We start from the raw sequence: 24,507 nt of genomic DNA on the forward strand, positions 1-24,507 counted from the left end.
ATATTCAACTGTATCACTCAACATGTTAAATAACTTTCACTTTTCATGTGGGAAAATGTTTCATATTTTCATAAAGAGTACCTCATGGAAGTTAATCATCACTGAAACAAAACAACTGTGCCTTTGCTTTGTGTTGTCCTTGATTCAAACTTCTTCAGTTATTAAAAAATGGTTGGGCTGGGCACAGTGGCTCATGCCTGTAATCCCAGCACTTCGGGAGGCTGAGGTGGGCAGAACACCCGAGGTCAGGAGTTTGAGACCAGCCTGTCCAATGTGGTAAAACCCCGTCTCTACTAAAAATACAAAAATTAGCCGGGCGTGGTGGCACATGCCTGTAATCCCAGCTACTCAGGAGGCTGACGCAGGAGAATCGCTTGAACCTGGGAGGTGGAGGTTGCAGTGAGCCAAGATCATGCCATTGCACTCCAGCCTGGGTGACAAAAGCAAAACTCCATATCAAAAAAAAAATAGCTTTGATTTTTAAATATCCAAGTATGGGAAGGCCAAAGGTCTCCCCAGATTCAATTCAAACAAGATGACACCAAGATATATTATAATCAAACTGTCAAAAGTTAAAGAGAATTTTGAAAGCAAGAGAAAAGAAGCATATAACAGATAAGGAGTTCCAATTACAGGCCAGGAAAGAGTGGGATGATATATTTAAAGTGCTGAACGTGAAAATTTGCCAAACAAGAATACTGTACCTGGCAAACTGTGCTTCAGAAACAAAGAAGAGATAATGGCTTTCCCAGACAAACAAAAGCTGAGGGAGTTTATCATCACCAGACCTGTGTTACAAAAAAATGCTAAAGGGAGTTATTCAAGCTAAAGGAAAAGGACACTAGTAACATAAAAACGTATGAAAGTATAAAAAAACTGGTGAAAGTGAGAACACAATAGAATTCAAAATGCCCTAATACTATCATGGTGGTGTGTGAATCACCTATATCTTTAGTATAAAAGTTAAAAGATAAAATTATTAAAAATAATAATAGCAATATCATCACTGCAATAATTTAAGGACTACACAATACAAAAAGATGTAAACAGCAATATCAACAACAACATGTGGGAGAGGGGCAGTAAAAGATTAGAGTTTTTAAATGTGATCAAAGATAAGTTGCTATCCAGTTAAAATAGCATAATTGGTGTAAGATATTTTATATAAGCCTTAGAAAAACCACAAAGCAAAAACCTATATTACTTACACAAAAGATAAAAAGTAAGGAATCAGTGAGGCACAGTGGCTCACCCTGTAATCCCAACACTTTGGGAGGCCGTGGTGGCCTGGATCCCTTGAGCCCAGGAGTTATTGACTGCCTGAGAAACATAATGAAGCACTGTCTCTGCAAAAAATACAAAAATTACACAGGTGTGGTGGCACCCACCTGCAGTCCCAGCTACTCAGGAGGCTGAGGTGGGAGACTTACCTGAGTCTGGGAAGTTGAGGCTGCTGTGAGCCATGATCTCAGTCTGGGAAGTTGAGGCTGCAGTGAGCCATGATCATGACACTGAACTCCAGCTTGGGGGACAGAATGAGGCCCTGTCTCAAAAAAAAAAAGAAAAAAAGAAAGAAAAAGAATCAATGTATGCTGTAAAGAAAATCACCTAACCACTAAAAAAGATAGCAAGAGAGGAAGAAAGGAACAAAGAATCTACAGAACAACCAGAAAATAATAATAAAATGATAGTACTAACTTCTTACTTATCAATAATTATCTTGAATGTAAATAGATTAAATTCTTCAATCAAAAGAGAGAGTGAATAAATGATTTTTTTAAGTGACCCAACTATATGCTGCTAAGAGAGACTCACTTCAACTTTATAACTGAAAGTCATATGGAAAGAAAGTGAAAGGATGAAAAAAGATAAACCATGTAAATAAAAACCAAGAGAGCAGGAGTGCCTATACTTACATCAGATAAAATAAACTTTAAGTCAAAACTTCAAAAAGAGACAAAATTGCTGTGTAACCATCAGGGAATCAATTCATCAAGAAGATATAACAATTGTGAATACATACGCAACCAACATCTGAGCACTTAGATGAATGGAGCAAATATGAATAGATCTGAAGGAAGATATAGATTGCAATACAAAAATAGTAAAGGACTTCTCTACCGCAGCTTCAACAATGGACAGATTATCCAGACAGAAAATCAATAAGGAAACATCAGACTTAAACTACACTTTAGACCAAAGGGACCTAACAGACATATACAGAAAATTTCATCCAAAAGCAGCATAATATACATTCTTTTCAAGTGCACATAGAATATTCTCCAATATAGATCGTGTGTTCACAAAACAAGAAATAACAAATACAAAAGGATTAAAATTATTTCAAGTATCTTTTCCAACCAAAATGGTATGAAACTAGAAATCAATAACAGAAGGAATTTTGGGAATTTCTACATATTTCATGGAAATTAAACAGCATGCTAACAACCAATGGATCAATGAATAAATTTAAAGGAAAACTAAAAAATATCTTCAGACAAATTAAAGTGGAAACAAAATATATCAAAATATAAGAAATGCAGGAAAAGCAGTTCTTTTTCTAAATAATACTCTATTGCGCACTTATGAAAAAGCAGTTCTAAAAGAAAAGTTTATAGCAATAAATGCCTACACCACAGATAAAGATCTCAAAAAAACAACGTAGTGTTATACCTCAAGGAACTAAAAAGATAAGAAAAACTAAGCCCAGAGTTAGTAGAAAGAAGGAAATAATAAAGATCAGAGCTGAAATAAATAAAATAGAAACAAGACAAACAATAGAAAGATCAAATAAACTACATTTGTTTCTTGAAAAGATAAACAAATTGACAAACCCTTAGCTAGACTAAGAAAAAAAGCAAGAAGACAAAATCAGAAATGAGTTGTAATACCTGAAATACATTACATTACAATTGAAATACAAAGGATTATAAGAGACTACTATGAACAATTATAGGCCATCAAATTTAATAACCCACCAGAAGTGAATAAATTCCTAGACATATACAACCTACCAAGACTGAAACATGCAGAAATATAAAATCTGAAAAGACCAATAATAAGTAAGGTGATGAAAGTAGTAAGAAAAAGTCTCCCACCAAAGAAAAGCCCAGGACCTGATGGCTTCATTACTAAATTCTACAAAGTATGTAAAGAAATAGTACCAATTCTTCTCAAACTCTTCAAAAAAAATTAAAGAAGAAGGAACACTTCCAAACTGATTTTATAGGGTCAGCGTTACTCTGAAACCAAATCCAGATAAAGACACTACAAGAAAAGAAAACTGTAAGCTAATATCCCTGATGAACATAGATGCAAAAATCCTCAACAAAATACCATGAAATCAAATGTAACAGTATATTAAACGGATCGCTCACCACCATCAAGTGGAGTTTATTCCAGGAATACAAAGATGGTTCAATATTCACAAATCTATAAATCTATAATGTGATATATCACATTAACGGAATGAAGGACAAAAGCCATATTATCATATCAATAGATTCAGAAAAAGCATTTGATAAAATTAAATATTTTTCATAAGGAAAAATATACTTTATACTTTATATTTATACTTTATACCTGTATTTATACTTTTCTATGGCGGCATAGTATTCCATGGTGTATATGTACCACATTTTCTTTATCCAATCTGTCATTGCTGGGCATTTAGGTTGATTCCATGTCTTTGCTATTGTGAGTAGAGTTGCAGTGAATATTTGAATGCATATGTCTTCACAGTAGAATGATTTATATTCCTCTGGGTATATACCCAGTAATGGGATTGCTGATTTGAATGGTAGTTTTGCTTTTAGCTCTTTGAAGAATCACCATACTGCTTTCCACAATAGTTGAACTAATTTACACTTTCACCAACCATGTATAAATATTCTTTCTTCTCCACAACCTTGCCAGCATTTGTAATTTTTTGGCTTTTTAGTAATAGCCATTTTAACTGGTATGAGATGTTATCTCATTGTGGTTTTGATTTGCACTTCTCTAATGATCAGTGATATTTAGCTTTTTAAAATATGATTGTTGGCCACATGTATGTCTTATTTTGAAGTGTCCATTCATGTCATTTGTCCACTTTTTAAATGGGGTTGTTTTTCTCTTGTAAATTTGTTTAAGTTCCTTATAGATGTTGGATATTAGACCTTTGTCAGACTCATAGTTTGCAAATATTTTCTCCACCCTGTAGGTTATCTATTTACTCTGTTGATGGTTTCTTTTGCTGTGCAGAAACTCTGTAGTTTAATTAGATCCCATTTGTCAACTGTCACGTTTGTCATGATTGCTTTTGGTGTCTTTGTCATTAAATCTTTGCCCGTTCCTATATCCAGGATGGTATTGCCTAGGTTGCCTTCCAGAATGTTTATAGTTTTGGGTTTAACATTTAAGTCTTTAATCCATCTTGGTTAATTTTTGTACATGGTGTAAGAAAGGGGTTCAGCTTCAATCTTCTTTATATGGATAGCCAGTTTATTAACCCAGCACCATTTATTGAATAGGGAGTCTTTTTCCCATTGCTTTTGTCAGCTTTGTTGAAGATCAGATGGTCCCAGGTGTGCAGCCTTATTTTGGGGCTCTCTATCCTGTTCCATTGGTCTATGTGCCTGTTTTTGTACTAGTACCAAGCCATTTTGGTTACTGCAGCACTGTAGTATAGTTTGAAGTCGGGTAACATAATGCCTCCAGCTTTGTTCTTTTTGTGTAGGATTGCCTTGGCTACTTGAGATCTTTTTGTCTTCCATATGAATTTTAAAATTGATTTTTAAAAATAGTTCTCTGAAGAATATCCTTGGTAATTAGGTAGGAATAGCATTGAATCGGTTATTTGGTTTGGGAAGTACGCCCATTTTAATGATATTATTTTTATCCATGAGCATGGGATGTTTTTCCATTTGCTTGCATCTTCTCTGATTTCTTTGAGCATTGTTTTGTAATTCTTATTGTAGAGATCATTCACCTCTCCGGTTAGCTGTATTCTTAGGTATTTTATTATTTTTATGGCAATTGTGAAAGGGATTGCCTTCCTGATTTGGCTCTTGGCTTGGCTGTTGTTGGTGTATAGGAATGCTGCTGAGTTTTGTAAACTGATTTTGCATCCTGAAACTTGCTAAAGTTGTTCATTAGCTAAAGAAGCTTTTGAGCTGAGACTATGGGGTTTTTTAGATATAGAACCATGCTATCTGCAAACAGAGATCGTTTTACTTCTTCCCTTCCTCTTTGGATGCTCTTTATTTCTTTTACCTGATTGCTCTGGCTAGGGCTTCCAATATTATGTTGAAGAGTGGTGAGAGAGGGTATCCTGTCTTGTGCCAGTTTTCAAGGAAGATGTCTCCAGCTTTTGCCCATGCAGTATGATGTTGGCTGTTTGTCACAGATGGCTCTTAGTATTTTGAGGTATGTTTCCTCAATATCTATTTTATGGAGAGCTTTTAACATGAAAGCATGTTGAATTTTATTGAAAGCATTTTCTTCATCTATTGAGATAATCATGTGGCTTTTGTCTTTAGTTCCGTTTATGTGATGAATCACATTTATTTATTTTCTTATGTTGAAGCAAACTCACATCCCAGGAATGAAGCCTACTTGATCATGGTGTATTGCTTTTTGATGTGCTGCTGGATTTGGTTTGCAAATATTTTGTTGAGGATTTTGGCATCAATGTGTATCAATATTGGCCTAAAGTTTTCTTTTTTTGTTGTGTCCTTGCCAAGTTTTGGTATCAGAATTATGCTGTTTTTATAGAATGAATTGGGGAGGAGTCCCTCATCCTCAATTTTTTGGAATAGTTTCAGTAGGAATGGTACCAGCTTTTCATTGTACATACAGTAGAATTCACCTGTGAATCCATGAGGTCCTAGGCTTTTTTTGGTTGGTAGGCTACTTGTTACTGATTCAATTTCAGAGCTCATTATTGGTCTGTTCAGGAAATCAATTTTTTCCTGGTTCAATCTTGGGAGCATGTATACGTCTAGGAATTTACCCATCTCTTCTAGGATATTTTAGTTTGTGTGCATAGAGATGTTCAAAGTAGTTTCTGATGGTTATTCTTATTCCTATGGGGTTAGGGGTAACATTCTCCTCATCATTTCTAATTGTGTTTATTTTGATGTTTGCTCTTTTTTTCTTTATTAGTCTAGCTAGTGACCTATCTTTCTTATCAATTTTTTCAAGAAAACCAACTACTGGATTTATTGACCTTTTGAATGATTTTTTTTGTGTCTTGATTTCCTTCAGTTCAGCTCTGATTTTGGTTATTTCTTGTCTTTTGATAGCTTTGGAGTGGATTTGTTCTTGCTTCTCTAATTTTTTCCATTGTGATGTTAGGTTGTTAATTTGAGATCTTTCTAATGTTTTGATGTGGGCATTTAGTGCTATGAATTCCCCTCTTAACACTGCACAAGAGTTCTGAATTAGGTTGAGCTGGCTGAAATGACAGAAATGCAATTCAGAATATGGACAGGAACAAAGATCATGAAGATTCAGGAGAACAACAAAACCCAATCCAAGAAAACTAAGAATCAAAATAAAACAATACAGGAGTGGAAGGATGAAATAGCTGGTATAAAACAGAACTTAATGGATCTGACAGAGCTGAATAACACAAGAATTTCACAATGCAATCACAAGTAATAACAACAGAATAGACCAAGTAGAGGAAAAAATCTCAGAACTTGAAGACTGGCTCTCTGAAATGAGACAATCAGACAACAATAAATAGGAAAGAATTAAAAGGAATGAACAAAACCTCCAAGAAGTATGGAGTTATGTAAAGAGTCTAAATCTATGAATCATTGGCATTCCTCAAAGGGAGGAGGCAAACAACTTGGAAAATGTATTTCAGGCTATCATCCATGAAAACTTCCCCAACCTTGCTAGTGAGGCAAACAATTAAATTCAGGAACTACAGAGAACTCCTGCAAGATTCTACAGAAGAAGATCATCACCAAGACCCATAATTGTCAGGTTTTTCAAGGTCAAAATGAAAAAAAAAAAAAAGACTGTTAAAGGCAGCTAGAGAGAAATGACAGGTCGCCTGCAAAGAAAACGTCATCAGGCTAACAGTGGACCTCTCAGCTGAAACCTTACAAGCCAGGAAAGATTTAAACCTGCTTCACAAGAGGTCTTGAAAGGAGTGCTAACTGTAGAAAGGAAAGACTTCTACCAGCTAATACCAAAGCACACTTAAATACAGAGACCAGTAACACTATAAACTAACCACACCAACAAGCCAGCATAATAACCAGCTAAGAGCACAATGACACACATCAACAATAACCTTGAATGTAAATGGTCTAAGTGCCTCCACTTAAAAGGCACTGAGTGGCCAGCTGGATAAAAAAGCAAGACCCAATGGTATGCTGTCTTCAAGAGCATATCACACATAATGACACCCATAGTCTCAAAAAAAAGGGATGGAGGGAAATTTACCAAGCAAATGAAAACCAGAAAAAGCAGGGATTGCAATTCTGATTTCAGACAAGAAAAAACAAACAAACAAACAAACAAAAAACAGACTTTAAACCAGCAAAGATTTAGAAAGACAAAGAAGGGCATTACATAATGGTAAAAGGTTCAATTCAACAAGAAGTTCTAACTATCCTAAATATAAATGCAGCCAACACAAAAAAAGCAAGTTCTTAGAGACCTACAAAGAGACACAGACTCCCACATAATAAAAGTGGGAGACTTTAACACTCCACTGATATTGTTAGATAGATCATTGAGGCAGAAAATTAACAAAGATATTTAGGACCCAAACTCAACATTGGACCAAATGGATCTGATAGACCTCTACAGAACTCTCCACCCAAAAATAACAGAATATACATTCTTCTCATTGCCACATGGCACACACTCTAAAATTGACCACATAATTTGATATAAAACAATCCTTGGCAAATGCAAAAGAACCAAAATTATACCAAACACACTCTCAGACCACAGAGTAATAAAAATAGGAGTCAAGACTAAGAAAATCACTCAAAACCATGAAAATTAACATGGTTCTGAATGACTATGGGGTAAATAATGAAATTATGGCAGAAACCAAGAAGTTCTTTGAAACTAATGAAAACGAAGATACAACATACCAGAATCTCTGAGACACCGCTAAGGCAGTTCATTGAATTTTACACAAAAAATATTGGCTGATATTTTGATAGAGATTGTGTTAAATCTATGGACCAATTTGGGGAGAATTAATATCTTAACAACATTGAGCCTTCCAACCAATAAACTAGATCTATTTCTCTATTTTGGTCCTTCTAAATTTCTTTCAGCAGTGTTCTATAATTGTCACATATTTTATTATGTCTATTCATGTTTCATATTTAAATGCTATTGCAAGTAGTATTGTTTTCAAATTTCAATTTCTGATTGTTTATTGTGGAGTTTTGTCTATTGACCTTGTATCCTAAGATCTTACTAATCTCAAATATTAGTTGTTAGTATATTTTTTTCAAGATTTAAAATTTTTTACATACATGACCGTATTAGTTTGTTTTCATGCTGCTGACAAAGACATACCCAAGACTCTGCTATTTACAAAAGGAAGAGATTTAATGGACTCACAGTTCCACATGGCTGGGGAGGCCTCACAATCATGGCAGAAGGTGAAAAGCACATCTCACATGGTGCCAGACAAGAGAAGAGAACTTGTGCAGGGAAACTCCCCCTTTATAAAACCATCAAAGCTCATGAGACTTATTTACTATCACAAGAATAGCACAGGAATGACCTGCTCCCATGATTCAATTACCTCTCACCAGGTCCCTCCCAGAACATGTGGGAATTGTGGGAGCTACAATTCACGATGAGATTTAGGTGGGGACACAGCCAAACCATATCAACGAGCATATCGTCTGCAAATAGAGTTTTACTTCTTTTTTTCCAAACCGAATGCCATTTTTTGGCTATTGTACTGCCTTGGACCTCCAGTATATTGATCACTAGAAATGACAGAGAAGACATCCTTGCTTTGTTCTTTATTTTAAAAAAACACTCAGTCTTTCACTATATGATATTAACTGTAGGGTTTTCACTTCCTTTTTATCTATTGAAGAAGTTAGTTCCTTTTTAGATGATTTTTGTTAAATACTTTTTTTCATCTTTTGAGATAATATGGTTTCCCTTTTTGTTTGCTAATGTGGTGACTTACATTGATTGATTTTCAAATGTTAATCTAACCTTGCATTTCTGAGAGAAAACCTACTTGGGTCTTGATGTATTATCCTTTTTATATAATGTGACATTATTGTTTAGACTTTTGCACCAATAGTTATGAGGGATATTGGTCTGTAGTTTTATTTTCTTATAATATCTTCTGGTTTTGTATCATGGTGATGCTGACCTAATATAATGAATTGGAAACTATCCCTTCCTCTTCAATTTTGTGGAAAAGCTTGTATAGAATTTGAATTGTTGCCTCTTTAAATATTGTTTGGTTTGAGACAGTTCACCAGTGAAGGTCTATGATCCTGAATTTGATAAGGTTTTACACTACAAGTTGAATTTTAAAAATTGATATAGGACTATTTATGTTAATATCTATTTCTTCTCGAGTAAGCTGTGGTAGTTTGTATCTTTCAAAGGATTTGTCCACTTCATCTGTTATCAAGTTTATTGGTATTAAGATGTTTATAATCTTCCCTTATTATTTTTTTGTATGTATGTAAAGTCTGTAGTAATGTCACTTCTCTCATTTCTGATTTGAATAATTGTGTCCTGTCTTTTTTCCTGAGTCTGACATATCTGTCTTCTCAAAAAGTCAGCTTTTGATGTATTTTCTTTTTTTCTATTTAATTTATGCTTTGAACAGATCATTCTGCTGTTTATAATGCATTTCATTTTTTCCTGCTCCTATCTTCTTAAGGTAGAAACTGATTCATTGTTTGAGACTTTTCTTCTTTTCTAATGCATTCCTTTAGCACTTTAAATTTCTCTTTAAGAACTACTTTACGGACATTTCACAAATGTTGATATAGTTGTGTTTTTATTTTCATTAAGTTCAAAATGCTTCATTTCCTTTTTGATTCATTCTTTGACTAATGGGTTATTTAGAAGTGTGTTATTACTTTCCATATATTTGGTATTTTCCAGATATTTTCATGTTATTTATTTCTAATGTAATTGATTTCTAATGAATTAAATTAGAATCACATGAGAATGAGTCACCTTACCTTTTAAATTTATTGCTCTGTCTTGGTAAATGTTTCACATGGACTTAAAAATGTGTATTGTACCATTTTGGGGTGGGATGTTCTACAAATGTCAACTAGGTCAAATTGGTTGATTTTGCTGTTCAAGTCTACCTACTATAACCTTACTAATTATCTTCTCATTCTCTCAATTAGTGAGAATGTATTGAAATTTCTAACTGTAATTGTGGGTTTGTCTATTTTTCCTTTGAAGTTTTATCAGTTACTGCTTCATGTATGGTGAAGCTCTGCTATTAAGTGCATAAGTGTTTAGGATTATGTTCTCATGATAAGCTGATTCCTTTATCACTATGAACTGGTCTTTTAAAAATCTCTGGTAGTTAGTATTTATCCTGAAATATATTTTATCTGATATTAACATAGGCCTTCCAGATTTCTTTTGTGTTATCATGGTATATCTTTTTTCCATTCTTTTACTTTGAACCCATTTATGTCTTTACATTTAAAGTGTGTTTCTTGTAGGCAGCATATAGTCTCTGCGTTTTTATCTAATATGACAATCTCTTCCCCTTATTGGTGTCTTTAGATCATTTATGTTTAATCTGAGTATATCATTAGATTGACTATCATTTTGTTTTCTATTTGTTCTGTTTTTTGTTCTTTTCTACCTTGTTTTGGATTATTTGTTATGATTACTTCTCTTCTTTTTGGATTTAAGCTATAACTCTGTTTTGTTATTTTAGTGGTTTAGCATTTGTACTACACATTTTTAGCTTTTCCCAATCTACTGCCAAGTTATATTGTGCCACTTAATATATAGTAAAAGAGACAATATGAACATGACCATGTTTCGCCAGCAGATGACCATGTAGCCATTCCAATGACAGGCACTGATTTTGGCCTGTCTCTGGCAGCTGTAATTGCGTATGGTATGGCACTTTTCAGGCAGCCACATCCATGAACACGCTGAGATTTTCCGTAGATGTGGAATTTCAAAGCAGTGTTAGACATTAAATCAAGCTTCCTGTTGGTCTTCTCAACAACCAAATCCAGGGCCAGGATCTTTTAATTTTTTGGCAAACTAGCAAAAAAGAGTATCATCAACCAGAACACAACTCCCAAGGGACTAAATTTCTGTACTTTCCAATCCTACAGGGTCAAAGCTCAGGGCATTCACTGAATATTTAGCATCAATCACATCCCCAATGTTCTGCAGATAAGAATCCTCTTAACTCATTTAAAGATCCAACATCATTATCATAGGTCTGTATTCCCAATAAACTATCTCACTGTCACAATGTATAAGTCATTTTTGAACACTAAAACATAAGGATTAAGATTAAATTTTTTATTAAATGGTGATTTTAAGTGTTTTTATGGATTTTTTTTCAATGTTAAAGTTTGGCTAAATAATAGGAGCATCTGCATGCAAGCATCATGTATCATGAACCAATTCAGAAAACGGTGTGGAAGATAACTGTGTTAATTACAGAAGGGAAAGGGAGGCAAGAGAGGCAGCATAACATAATTGTTAAGTGTGTAGACTCTAGAATCAGAATATCTGAGTTTTAATTAATCTCTCCAAATTATTTAGATATTTTGCAAAACCTGCTTATTAGGTATAGTAAATATTTTGTGCAGTTTTGAGATCTTCCACATAGAAGGATATGTTGTCTACAAATAACAACACTTTTATTTCTTCCTTTCAAGGTTGCAAGCCCACTCCCTACTTTGCTTTTCTTATTGCACTGGCTAAATTCACCAGTGTAATGTTAACTAGAAAGAGTCAAGTAAATATTCTTGCCTTTTTCCAGCCATTAAATATGATGTTTACTGTAGGTTTTTTATCTATGCCCTTTAACTATTTGAGGAGGCTGCCCTTTATTCCCAGTTTACTTAAAGGTTTATTTTTTCAATCTACAATACATTTTTTTGAGACAGGGTCTCATTCTGTCACCCAGGCTGGAGTGCAGTGGTACAATCACTGCAGCCTTGAGCTCCTGGGGTCAAGGTGTCCTCCCACCTTGTCCTCTTAAAGTATGGGGATTACAGACGTGAGCCACAATTTTCTTGTTTTGTTGTTCCTATTTTGTGTGTTTTCCTATTTCTTCATCTTCTTTTATTTTTATCATGTCCTTTTTACTTTTTTGGAGTTGGATCACAGCGTTTTTTTATTCTAACCTATTGAGACTGTTGCTTAGGTATTTTCAGGCTTTCTTTTTGCCTGATCTATACTTACTGCTATACATTGTCCTCTATTATAGGTTTAGGCAGAGTAAATTTTGTGAATGGTATGCAGTAAATTTGTTTTTTCTTTGTTTTACCCATTTGGATAACTGAGCCAGAGGCATTACTGAAAAGGTGAGTTTCCTCCCATTGTTCTAGAATGCCAACTTTGTCATAATTCATGTGTCTACAGGTAATTATCAGTTTTCAGATTCTCTTTTACCATTGATCTACATGATTACTCGTGTAACACCACATTGCCTTAATTACCACTGTTTTATAAGAAGTCTAATACGTTATCCAAATTTGTTCTTCAAAAGTGTCTTAGCTACTCTTGCCTTGGGGCATTTCTGTATATCATTTTAGAACCAAATTATAAGATTTTTATAAAAAAGGTTGTTGAGGTGTTGATATAAGGTTCATTGACTACTGTGAAAAGCTGATGTAATTTTGTTGAGGAGTGAAGAATATGACTAATCACACGTATTAGATACACTGTCAGGGCAACCATAGGATGCACAGATTAAAAAATATATAAAGAACAGACCATCAGAGTAAGCCTGATAAAAGAATTATGCAAAACAAGACATCAGAGTAAGCTCAATGTAACTATTGATGAAAACTAGGTATCTGCCATTTACCAACAGAGGGGAAGCTTAGTTCCACACAACTGTAGCTTCAGTTCCATATAAATAGAGCTAAAAATCCACTAGTTTTATAGCCATGTGCTAGCTACCCAAATGCTACATAGTATTTTTATTTCTGTTATTCAACAATAAAATTAGCAGATCCATTTTATGAATGGGTTTGCTCTTTTGGATTTCTCTTTTCCCACCCCAACAATATATAAATCACCTGGGATGTGGGGGGAATGATATCTTTAACATTGAGTTCCCACATCCCTGTCCAGTGAATGGCATCTTTAATTCTCAGTTCCCACATCCCTGTCCAGTGTGCCCTCTACTCTACAGTTGTTCTCAACTAGAGGAGCCCCATGTTTTCACAACAGACAGTTTAGCCAAGCAGGAAGGGGATCAAGTGGATAGGAAATCAAGCAGGAAGTATGTGCAGATGCTGTGTTTATCACACAGGTATTCTCATCCTTGCCAAGTATGCTCTCCTGCAGGTCACTTCCAGCAAGGGTGCTCATCTAAAAATGCTTATGGGGGAATGGATGGAATGACAGAAAGTATAGTAGGTGATATCTTAGAGGCCTCCAGTTCTCAAGGCTATACAGGCATTACTTCTCACCCCAAGAGTTTTCCCCTGTAAGTTTTCAGGGCAAACAGTTGGGGCTTCAGGGAAAGGATCACAAAGAAGTGAAGAGACATTAGGCAGGGTCTTTATGTGCAATCACTACGGTTTATGTAAGTATACGAAAATAAATGCAAGTATTAAAAAACACAACCTTAACATAGCAAAAATAAGGCCACCAGGATCAGAAGACAGTAAAATGAGCCACTCATAGGGATAGGCAATCAAAAGCAGAGTGTCCAGAGGGAAAAGCAAGTTCAGACGTGGTTTTTACACATTAGTCTTAACATCTAATGCTTCAAGATAGAGAGTAAAGATTTTAAAAGTACTAATATTAACTGAAAATGAGCTCTGCATTGTATTTGTACTTACTGATAAAAAATACTCAGATAGGAGAAGTATGTTTGCCTAAAGTCACACAATCTGTGTGAGGCACTGAGCCAGGATTAAACCCAAGACCATCTGGCCTCAGTGCCAATGTTTTTCAGCTCCAAGTTCCCAGTCAGGAAGAGTAAAAGGGAGACTTGCTCAAAATGCATCAATCTCAAGGTCCTTCCAGAGATGCAGGTCAACTTATATGCTTGAGATGGGAAAATGCATACAGATCAACTTTACTGAATCTGATCAACCTATCATTCCATTTTTTGTACAAGAACTTTACATGTAGCTTTAGGGGTCATGCTCAAGCCCCTTCTTAAAATAGTGTATAGGTTTTATTTTGTTGTTTACTCAAGCTTTCTTCCATGTCTTTTATAGAAAAATTACTTTATGGCCATAATTATGACAAGCTAATATTAGCAGTTTCACAATGGCTGATTATCATTTTGTAGTATAAGGAATATGCAACTTGACAATATTCTGTATGCTTAACTTGCTGTGCTGATCACTGAGTTCATAACTTTAAAAGCTTTACATGCCATATTAAAAATGTTCTTCATTTATATAACTATTTTCCATCATCTTTGCTGGAAAAGTTAGGCATCACCAAACTAGAAACAAATTCCCTTAAAAATTTTTATCTGTTGGGATGTTGTCCCCAAGCTTATCAAATTAATTGGGTTTCTAGTAATTATTAAGGCTTGAGCTAATACTAAGGCTTTTCTGTGGCCAGTTCATTATGATTTTACCACTGTGTGAATTCTCTGGTGTACAGTTAGTTGTGACTTCTGGATGAAGGCCTTCCCACATATAGCACATTGATAGGGTCTTTCCCCAGTATGAATCCTCTGATGTAAAACAAGGTCTGACTTCTGAGAAAAGGCCTTTCCACATTCAGCACATATGTAAGGTTTCTCTCCTGTATGAATTCGCTGGTGTCCCGGAAGGTGGGACTTCTGAGAGAAGGCTTTCCCACATTCAGTACATATATAAGGTTTTTCTCCTGTGTGAATTCTCTGATGTCCAATGAGATGTGACTTCTGGCAGAAGGCTTTGCCACATTCACTACATTTATAGGGTTTTTCTCCAGTATGTGTTCTCTGATGTATGATGAGCTGTGACTTGCGGGAGAATGTCTTTCCACATTCAGTACATTCATAAGGTTTTTCCCCAGTATGAACTAACTGATGTGTAATGAGTTCTGTCTTCCTGCTGAAGGCTTCCTCACATTGAGCACATTTGTAGGGTTTCTCACCAGTGTGAATTCTTTTATGTATAATGAGGTGGGACTTCTCACAGAAGGCTTTCCCACATTCGGTACACTCATACGGCTTCTCTCCAGTATGAGCTCTGTGGTGTATAATCAGCTGTGACTTCTGGGAAAAGGCCTTCCCACACTCTCTACATTCATAGGGTTTTTCCCCAGTATGTATTCTCTGATGTATAATGAGGGGTGATTTCTGGGAGAAGGCTTTCCCGCATTCACTACATTCATAGGGTTTTTCCCCAGTGTGAACTCTCTGATGTATAATAAGGGATGATTTCTGAGAGAAGGCTTTTCCACATTCAGAACAATCATAAGGTTTCTCCCCAGTATGAGTTCTCTGATGTACAACAAGATGAAACTTCTCACTGAAGGCTTTTCCGCATGCACCACAATCATATGGTTTCTTTCCAGTATGAATTCTTTGATGTACAATGAGTTGTGACTTCTTAGCAAAGGCTTTTCCACATGTAACACATACACAGCTTTTCTCTTTAGTTTCCACATTCTGATATTGAATAAGGGATGGTGTACTTCTAAAAACGTTTCCACACTGATTATCATCAAAAAGTATTACTCCATTGTGAATCTTCTCAAGATTAGAATTGGGCTCACTCTGGCTAGATGATTTTCCACCTCCAAAACTCTGATCAGGTTTTTTTCTTGAATTGCTCTTATAACAACTCGGTAGGTCAATATTTGGTTTTAAGTTCTTTTTAAAAGCATCATATTTATGGAATCTCTGTATTGATATATCTGTTTCTATGCACTCTTGAAATATTTTCCCCAATGGATTATATTTATGCCCTGATGCCTCAGTCACTGTTTTGCTGTTAACAAATGTGACCTGCCTGAAGAGTTTGTCTTGATTCTCTAGAAATCTCTGCAGCTGACCATCATCTTGACAGACTTTTAAAATGGAGCACAATGAACCATCCCTTGTGACTCCTTTCAGTATCTTATGATGGAAGGAAACTGTCCCCAAAATACATGACTGGGAGTTGTGAAGGTTACTCTTCCTGTCTAAAAGAAGAAAAGATACAATTTAAGAGTCATCACAAGAGTCAACTAAGAGGGTAAAGAAGTAGAACAAATGGGTGATCCAACATAGTGGATGATCCAACATAGTAGATGAACTCACAAAAAAAGGATGAAAACAGGTCATCTCAGAAGACAGTACAGCATATAGTGTTACCAGGTGAACAGATAGACAAGAATGTTAAACAGAAATATTCATGTAAAAACTAAACTTAAAAGAGATGAAAAAGTGGGGTCTCATCACTAATTTTTGATTATTCTTCTAGAATATTTCACTTCTGCTTTCTGAATAGAAACCCCTTTTCACCTTTTAATTTCATTTATATTATAAACCATGTGCTACACATTCTTATTATCCTACCATCACTCTAAAAAACAAGGTATCTTCTGTATGCAAAATACTTTAACTCTCCTCCATCTATTTTCCTAACAACTAACACAAATAATAGAAAAATCCAATATCCTGCTACAGATTCAGTATCAGAGTCAAACTGAGAGTACAGACGTAAATTCCACTACTCCCAATAAACTACTTTCTATACATATCAAGTAAAACTAGTAAAGTTCTCCCAGAAAAGCTGTATCTTCCTGACCCTAAGGTTTTGTTCATATACTCTCTCTCCAACACTGCTTGCCTTCACCCTCCTCCTTCAGCCTCATCAGCATTTTATGTCATTCAGAGCAGTTACAGTTGCATGCTCTGAAAAATGTTTCTCAAATACTCTCACATCTCTTTAGACTCTAATTTTCTCTGAACTTCTAAAACAGTAACTGTATTTGACATTTAATTTAATACAGTCATTTATCTGGGAATATTTCCTTTTAAAGCACAGCTTGTGTTCTTGAAAGGAATTTGCCTTCTATTGCCTTTAAAACCCTTTCAGGAAAGACAACAAATATAAACATATATATATACACACATGAGACAGGATCAACAACAAATAGAACTCCTCTGAAAGGCTTCACAATTACTTGTTGAGTGACTACTAAATTCTCAGCATAGAAACAAAGAATAGGAGATTTTGATAAGGATAGAAACATAAACCTCAGGCACCAATCAATTAAAAAAACACACATAAATTGATATTTCACTTCCCTTGTCTCCCATCTGCCTGATATTCATCTGGATAGATCCAATTTGATATGTCTCCCTTTATGATCCATGGCTCTTCTCCTTGTTCCAACTTGGAGATGACATCTGGTTTGGAAACTGGATACCCTATTAAACAGAAATCACAGAGAATTGAGATTGACTGCACTGAAGGAAAAAGAGAAGGTGCAGTTTCAGATGGTCTACAATAAAGCTGTCCAGTTAGCCCTCAACAAAGGCATAACCTCCATTTGCAAAGGTATGAAGGTCATAAAAGTCATGACATATGTCAGGAACAATCTAATCACAGCAACTAGTAAGGAAAGGCACTTGATTGGACAACTCTGAGTTATTCAGGGAAGCCATCCTTACCCATTGAGACCAGGTGGCTGTAGTTCTCCAGCATCACATCCCTGTACAGGGTCCTCTGAGAAGGGTCAAGTTGCTGCCACTCCTCCTGGGTGAAATCCACAGCCACATCCTTGAATGATACTAACCCCTGTAATAGTAAATTCCTGTTCAATCTGAAATGATCATTCTCATAATTTCTGCTATAATGTGCACAACTACACCCACACCTAGTTTTGTATAATAGTTTTTGGGAAAAACAAAATAAAATCCTGTTTTTAGCAAGCAGAGCCAGGCATATGAAGAGAAAAAAGAGGTAAACCATAAAATGCCTACCTAATACATATAGTAATTTCATACATTTTAAAGGCAGCACCCAAATAACTGGGAGGAAGATGGATTATTGGATGAATCGTTTTGAAACAATGAATAGTAAAGAGGAAAAGAATAATGTTGAAGAAATATTATGGGTTGAGTTGTATCTCCTGAATATTTATATGTTGAAGTCCTAACCCCCAGTACCTCAAAACGTGATATGACTTGGAAACAGGGTCATTGCAGATATACCTAGCCATATGAGGTATTTAGGGTGAAACTGAATCCAATATGATCTGTGTCCTTATCCAAAGGGGGAAATTTGAACACAAAGACATGCATAGAGGGAAGATAATGCAAAGAGAAAAAAGAAGATAGTTATAAAGAAGCCAAGGAGAGAGGCATGAAACAAATACATCCCTCACAGTCCTGAAGAACAACCTTGATTTTGGACTTCTAGCCTCCAGAACTATGAGACTAAATTTCTATTGTTTAAGCCACCCAGTTTGTGGTACTTTGTCATAGCAATCCTAGCAAACCAATACACTATATAATACCTGGGAAAAAGAATAGATTCTGATGGAATAAAAATTTAAACTCTAAAAAGTACTAAAGGCCATAAAAGTAACAAAATAAGACACAGGAGAATTTTAATTAATGATTATAGAGCAGAAATGCCCTTTGTAAGTACATTTTTTTAAAAAAAGAAAAGCTACATTTAGAGAATCATAGAATGTCAGAGCTCTAGAAGATCATTAATATAATCCCTTTATTTCATAGGAAAATGATCTTAGCTTCCCCCAAATGTAATAGCTTTCTTATATACATACAATAGTTAGTAATAGAATGAATATACCAATTACAGTAGCAACAAAAAATAAGGAATCCCAAATGATAAACTCAACAAAAATGTACAGAAAACATTAATGAAGAAACCACAACAAATTAGTGACATAACATCAAAAATGAATTTGGGTAAGAGTAGAGTTATAAAATGTTTCTGGAGGGAACATTGACTATTTTAATTATGTCACCATTATCCTCACAATAGTTGTTAACTAATAGCAGAAACTAATCTAATAGTGATCTGTATTATTTTAAATAAATTGTTCAGACTTTTTCCCCAAATATTCCATAATTACCAAACACCACTTTCAGAATGAAAATGATTATTTCAAATGTCAACATTGCCTGCTTAAAAGCCTCCTTTGTTTTCTTCTTTGCTAACACAGTCTCATCTCAGTCATCTCAAATCTCAAGCTTTCTCTCATCCCACACCAATTCCATATTCACTCTGTCAAGCTGCCAAACAGTTAGTTGTCCATAACAATCCTGTTAATTTTCCTATTGTACATATAAGAAAACTGAGGATTACAGTGGTTAAGTAAATACTTGCCAAAGATGATTACATACTAAATATATGATTGATGAACTCTCATATCTGCAAGATGTATTCTCAATAGTCTAGGTTCTTGACTACTGCAGTCCAAACTGCCTCCCTCATACTGTAAACATCATGATCTTTTATATTTTATCACTTCAATACCAACCTTAGTCGACCTTTCCATGAAGCACTCTCCATTTTAGTTTCAAAATTCTCAGCCTTCCTAAAATCACTCTGCCCTTTCTACTTTTACAAATGCTGCTTCCTGTCCTCAGCCTACTTCCCTCATGAGCCAAAGTTCAATAATCATTTAAGCCTATTACCTACTTCCTTAGAAATCTGGTTGTTCCCCCCTCTCTGCTATAACAGTACCTGCTCCCATGTCTGCTACAGAACTTTTATGTGTTAATGTTAGTTTCTACATCTCTTTACATCTCTGCCAATGTGTTAATGTTGGTTTCTACATCTCTTTTTTCTCTGCAGTCCTTCCAGAAGAAAACTATACGTAAATCTGCTCAGGATATTCAACAGCTAGCCAGTGCATATGACATATACTGGGTACTTAAGAAAGTTTGTTAAAAAGAAATGAATAATGATTATAAAGAAAAAATAAAACTCATGTTTAGTTAAAAACTGTTTTGTGTATTAGTCTACATTTGTTTTATCTGAAGAAAAGTAACATAAGAAAGAATAAATGTGGAATACAGAGGAAATCCATTCTGAGAGGTAAATTCATAGATGTTATCATTCTAACATTCTGATTTTGCTTTATTAATGATACCCAAATGCTTCAATATAATAAGTAGGTATAAATTTCTTAATTTTGAGAAAAATATAGTACATAATCAGTGAAAAATTATACTTTTGTCAACTACAAACAATTTTTACAGCTCGGGTCCCTGGGGAAACAGAAGTGCTATTAAGTGATGGAAGAAATGAAAGGGAAGTAGGTGTTAAAGGCTGAAAAGGAGGACATGTGTAAAAACGACTTCACTTCTGGATGGTAGGGAACTAATATACAGCCCTCTTCCTGAAGGAAGAAGCATTTAATCAACTAATTAGCCACAGCAGTTGGATTTACTGGGCTAAGTAAAAAATCCATTCTCCCTCAAAGCAGTGCTGTGTAACAGAAATATAAAGCTAACCAGATAGGTAAGTTTACATTTTCTAGGAAACACATTCAAAAAATTATTTTCAATAATATACATCTATTCCCATATATTACTCAAGATATCGTTTCAACATGGAATCCTTAAAAACTACTAGTGAGTTTTTTGGAAATACAACTTTGAAATCTGGTATGTACTTAACACAACATATCTCAATTCAGACTAGCCAATTTCAAGTGTTCAGTAACCACATTTGGCTGATGGCTACTATATTAGACAGCACGGCTCTAAAACAAAGCTACTGAAATCCAAAAACAAAAACAACAATGAAAAAATCTTTTTGCAATAGAACTCTAAACTCTACTGTAAAACATACACAAGGACTCCTAATGTAAAAGCTGATTTCAAGATTTGACAATGATAATCATAATGATGATGTAATAACAGCTGACACTTAAATATATCAGTACAAACCATGCCCCAGTTATGGTTTTAAGCATGGTTTTTACTCAATTCTCACAACAACCCTATGAGGATTATAATCTCTATCTGTAAGATGAAGAAACAATCCCAGGCAACCAGGCCACAAGGAAATATTATGCATCTGATAAAATAGTAAAGGAGAATTCTATGTACTGATATGGAAAAACATATTCTAAGTGTATACAAAAGACCTTTATATTGGACAGTAAGTTAAAAATCAGGTTGCAGAACAAAATATTTACTATAACATTCTTTTTCCAAAAGAAAAGCGCAAGAAAATAAGAGACATTCTCACACATTTGTGCTTCTACATATAAACTGTTAATCACAGTTATATTCATATCAAAAAGGGTTTGGAAGGTTAGAAGCAATGGTTAACACTGATTATCCCAGGAGAAGGTGAGTTTAAGTTAAAAGGTCTCTCTGTTTTAAATTTTTATCTTTTATATAATTTTAAATGTTTATATGCCAATGCTGGCAGAAAGAAAAAATAATACAAACTTTTAAAAATGGGAGAGCAAAGAAGGAACAGCCTTGAACTTGACACTAATCCTACAAATTCTGAAAGCACAGCAAAAGATATGGAGCATCAGGGACCTTTGCCCTCCAAAGATTTGCCAGATAAATATAATTTAAGAACAGCTTTTTTGAGAGAAATACGTAGTTTAGAAAAACACTCAAAATGTGCCTATCTTACGTTAATGAATTTACCTGTGGATAAAGCTGGACAATAGGAAGCATCTGTAATCAATTTGTTCCTTGAAAGCAGGGGTCAACAAACTTTTTCAGTAAAGTTTACATTTTTGGCATTGCAGGCCATACGGTTTCTGTTGTAACTACTCAACTCTGCCATTGTAGCTAGAAAAAAGCTATAGACAACATGTAAACAAACAGCATGGCTGTGCTCCATAAAACTTTCTTTATAAAAACAGTTGGAGAATGGGATTTGGCCCATGGCAATAATTTGCCAACCCCCACTCAAGAATAAGGTTCAAGGAGTTTGGCTAGACATTATGATACATCCCCTCTAAAAAAGATCGTTTTAAGACACCACTACAAGAAACCTACTGTGGCATTTAGCAAAGGAGTGTTGGTGAGAACACTGTGCACTCCACCTCCTAGAGTAAAAGCCAAAAAGGAATTTATTTTTAGTCTTATATGGCAAGAAACATTTTCTTACCATGGGAAATTTATCTTTCTCTTTAGGGAAATGCAAATCGTGTAACTCATGATGTCTGCAAGTAAGATCAGAACAATTAGTACATTAATTTATAAAAATGGTTGCCAGCCAGGTTTTTTACATATTACCTAGAAACTCTTTCGAGGTCTTGATCTTTGTTGTTACCACCTTTTCCTTCATCCAGATTTTAGCTAACTTTACTTTCCATTTGATTGTATGAAAAACCAAAGAAGAATTTTTTTTTTTTTTAAAAGCAACTCACCTGGGACTTCATCATTTTTTGCTCTTCCAAAAGGCCAGATGACTGAAAAAGCAAAACTGGTGATCAGAATGTTTTTCATAGCCCAAACCCAGACTGCAGCTTTCACATTCACCAATCCTGCAACAACTAACATCAGAAGTCAGGTAACTAATGGGCTACCCTGTGGGATAAGGTTATTTGAGCCTTACAGAAGTCTCAGCAGGCACCATGTGGAGGAGGGATCATTCTTTACTCCTCTTGTACCTATAATATGATCACATAGAAGTTGACCAAGGTTTTATAATTGGATAGATGTGAAGATATGTTTCCAGTTGATTTACTAACAACTTACTGTTCCCCTTGGGAATCAGCAATTCTATTTATAGAAGATTTTCATGAGGCAATAATCATGGATAGCTATATAAGGATATAAGTGAAGATGGAGCTCCTTGGCAGTAAGAATGGGAATGACCAAATGGAAAACTGAGGCATGTGTTCCCTATTCCTAAAAAGAACCAGCAGCTGAATTCCAACAATTTTCCAAGAACTCTCTTATATTTTCCCCCAACTTAGAAAACTCTTGCTAAATCAATGTGCATGAACTCAAAGGTTAATTTTAAGATGTTTTCTGTTTAAATTTTTATTGCTCTTTTTCAACAGCGCTATTGTCTGTATACAAAAATGGTGATAGGTTGGAACCACTGGAAAAAAAAAAAGAGTATACCACAATGCAGGAAGGTAAATACCTGGTAAATTTTCCTCAGTCCCAGGACAAGTCATGCAGACAGAGCTGAACTATTTCAGAGGACGTGGGGGCTCCCATGACAGACAGATTATTTTATATGGGGGTATCAAAACATCTGGAAGGAAACAAAAGAAACAATCATACTCATCTCTGGATATCCCGCAGATGCTCAATAAATGTCTCTTGAATAAAATATAAAATGATTTAAATAAACTTAGAAAGTGGAGAACTGAAATCAAACTTTTAATTATGATTTTATCAGTTTTGATTTGTTTGGTCTTGTTTTAAAATGACCATTTTTGATGGGGGTACCATCAGAAATGCTTAGTGGGCAATGGTAGACTAAGAAAAGATGTGAAAAGGGGTTGACCTTTAAGAACTCAAACAGTTGCCTATGACCTGTGGAAATTTAACGTTAAGTAAAGGCCTTCCCCAGTAAAATGTGGCTGACCACCATGACACCGTGGCCCCATTACTGTCCCCATCTAAATCTCGGAATTCTCAGGCCTAGTAATCATATACCCTACTGAACTCCCCCATGTCCATCACATCACTGAACACATGGACGCCCCCATCATTTAGTCCATAGCCTCACATCACTGATTCCTCAGAGTCCCCTAAATCACTGAACCCAGTTAAACCCACCAGTCAGTCCACCTGCACGCCATTCCTGACCTAATAGACACCCCCTCACCTCTCACTTCCCTGTTACTAATCACATCTCGGACTCCCACATAAATCCAACACTAATCCCACCTACTTCCCCCACCAGTGATTTCATAAACCTCCTACCACTGACCCTCACGGGCTCCTCTCCTCCCATTACCAATCCCACAGACTCACCCTTCACCGCACACATCCCGCCTCTGACTCCCAGCTCGATTATCAGGTCCCAAAACCACCATCACCGCTTAATGGGAACCGCTGTCACATCCCTATTGGCAAACTCTCCTGCTTCCTGTCCGCGAGCACCACACCGGGCTCCCGAGGCTGCGCCGTTCCGTACGGGGCGGTTTTGCCCGTTCCGCATCTTCAGAGGCTTTGTTCAGGAAGCAACATGGCTGCTCCCTGGAGCTGTTTCCGCATGGGGCCGCCATCTTGAGAGCCCGGTCGTCTTCGTACTAGCGGAGGATTCGCCCAGTGCTGAGCCCGAGAATGGGCTGTACCACAGCGGCAGCGAAGGGAGGGGAAGGCGACGGAAAGGAGGCCTGCGAAAGGAGCAGTAAGGAGCACACTTTTGCAGAAAGATTTTACAAGGGGGATTAAAGAGGAAGTTGGAGTGA

The 24,507-nt window shown here is 35.7% G+C and overlaps 2 protein-coding genes across 4 annotated transcripts in view; one reads left to right on the forward strand and one right to left on the reverse strand.

Moving 5' to 3' along the window:
• IRGM (immunity related GTPase M) overlaps positions 1-21,763 on the forward strand; it is a 55,881-nt gene extending 34,118 nt beyond the window's left edge. The window contains exon 4 of the mRNA XM_057302255.1: positions 19,950-21,763. Coding sequence (XP_057158238.1) covers positions 19,950-20,001 — 52 coding nt within the window. The 3' untranslated portion in view covers positions 20,002-21,763. The remainder of the gene's footprint in view (positions 1-19,949) is intronic.
• On the reverse strand, positions 11,497-24,344 carry ZNF300 (zinc finger protein 300). Of its 3 annotated transcripts, XR_010112131.1 has the most exons (5): positions 24,068-24,344; positions 23,226-23,339; positions 21,770-22,542; positions 17,792-17,918; positions 11,497-17,548 (listed from the first exon to the last, which is right to left on the reverse strand). XR_010112131.1 is itself a non-coding variant. In XM_055112795.2 (4 exons), exons 1-4 carry the CDS (start codon positions 22,513-22,515, stop codon positions 14,765-14,767), a joined length of 1,815 nt encoding a protein of 604 aa, XP_054968770.1. In that variant the 5' UTR covers positions 22,516-22,539; the 3' UTR covers positions 12,653-14,764. The 3 variants fall into 3 exon arrangements, 1 of the variants encoding a protein (XP_054968770.1); XR_008625458.2 differs by lacking the exon at positions 21,770-22,542 and having other exon boundaries at positions 12,653-17,548; XM_055112795.2 differs by lacking the exons at positions 23,226-23,339; positions 24,068-24,344 and having other exon boundaries at positions 12,653-16,310; positions 17,422-17,548; positions 22,501-22,539.
• Between the last annotated feature and the right edge of the window lie 163 nt (positions 24,345-24,507).

Source organism: Pan paniscus, chromosome 4, assembly GCF_029289425.2.
Source record: "Pan paniscus chromosome 4, NHGRI_mPanPan1-v2.0_pri, whole genome shotgun sequence".
In the NCBI taxonomy this organism is placed as follows: Eukaryota; Metazoa; Chordata; class Mammalia; order Primates; family Hominidae; genus Pan; species Pan paniscus.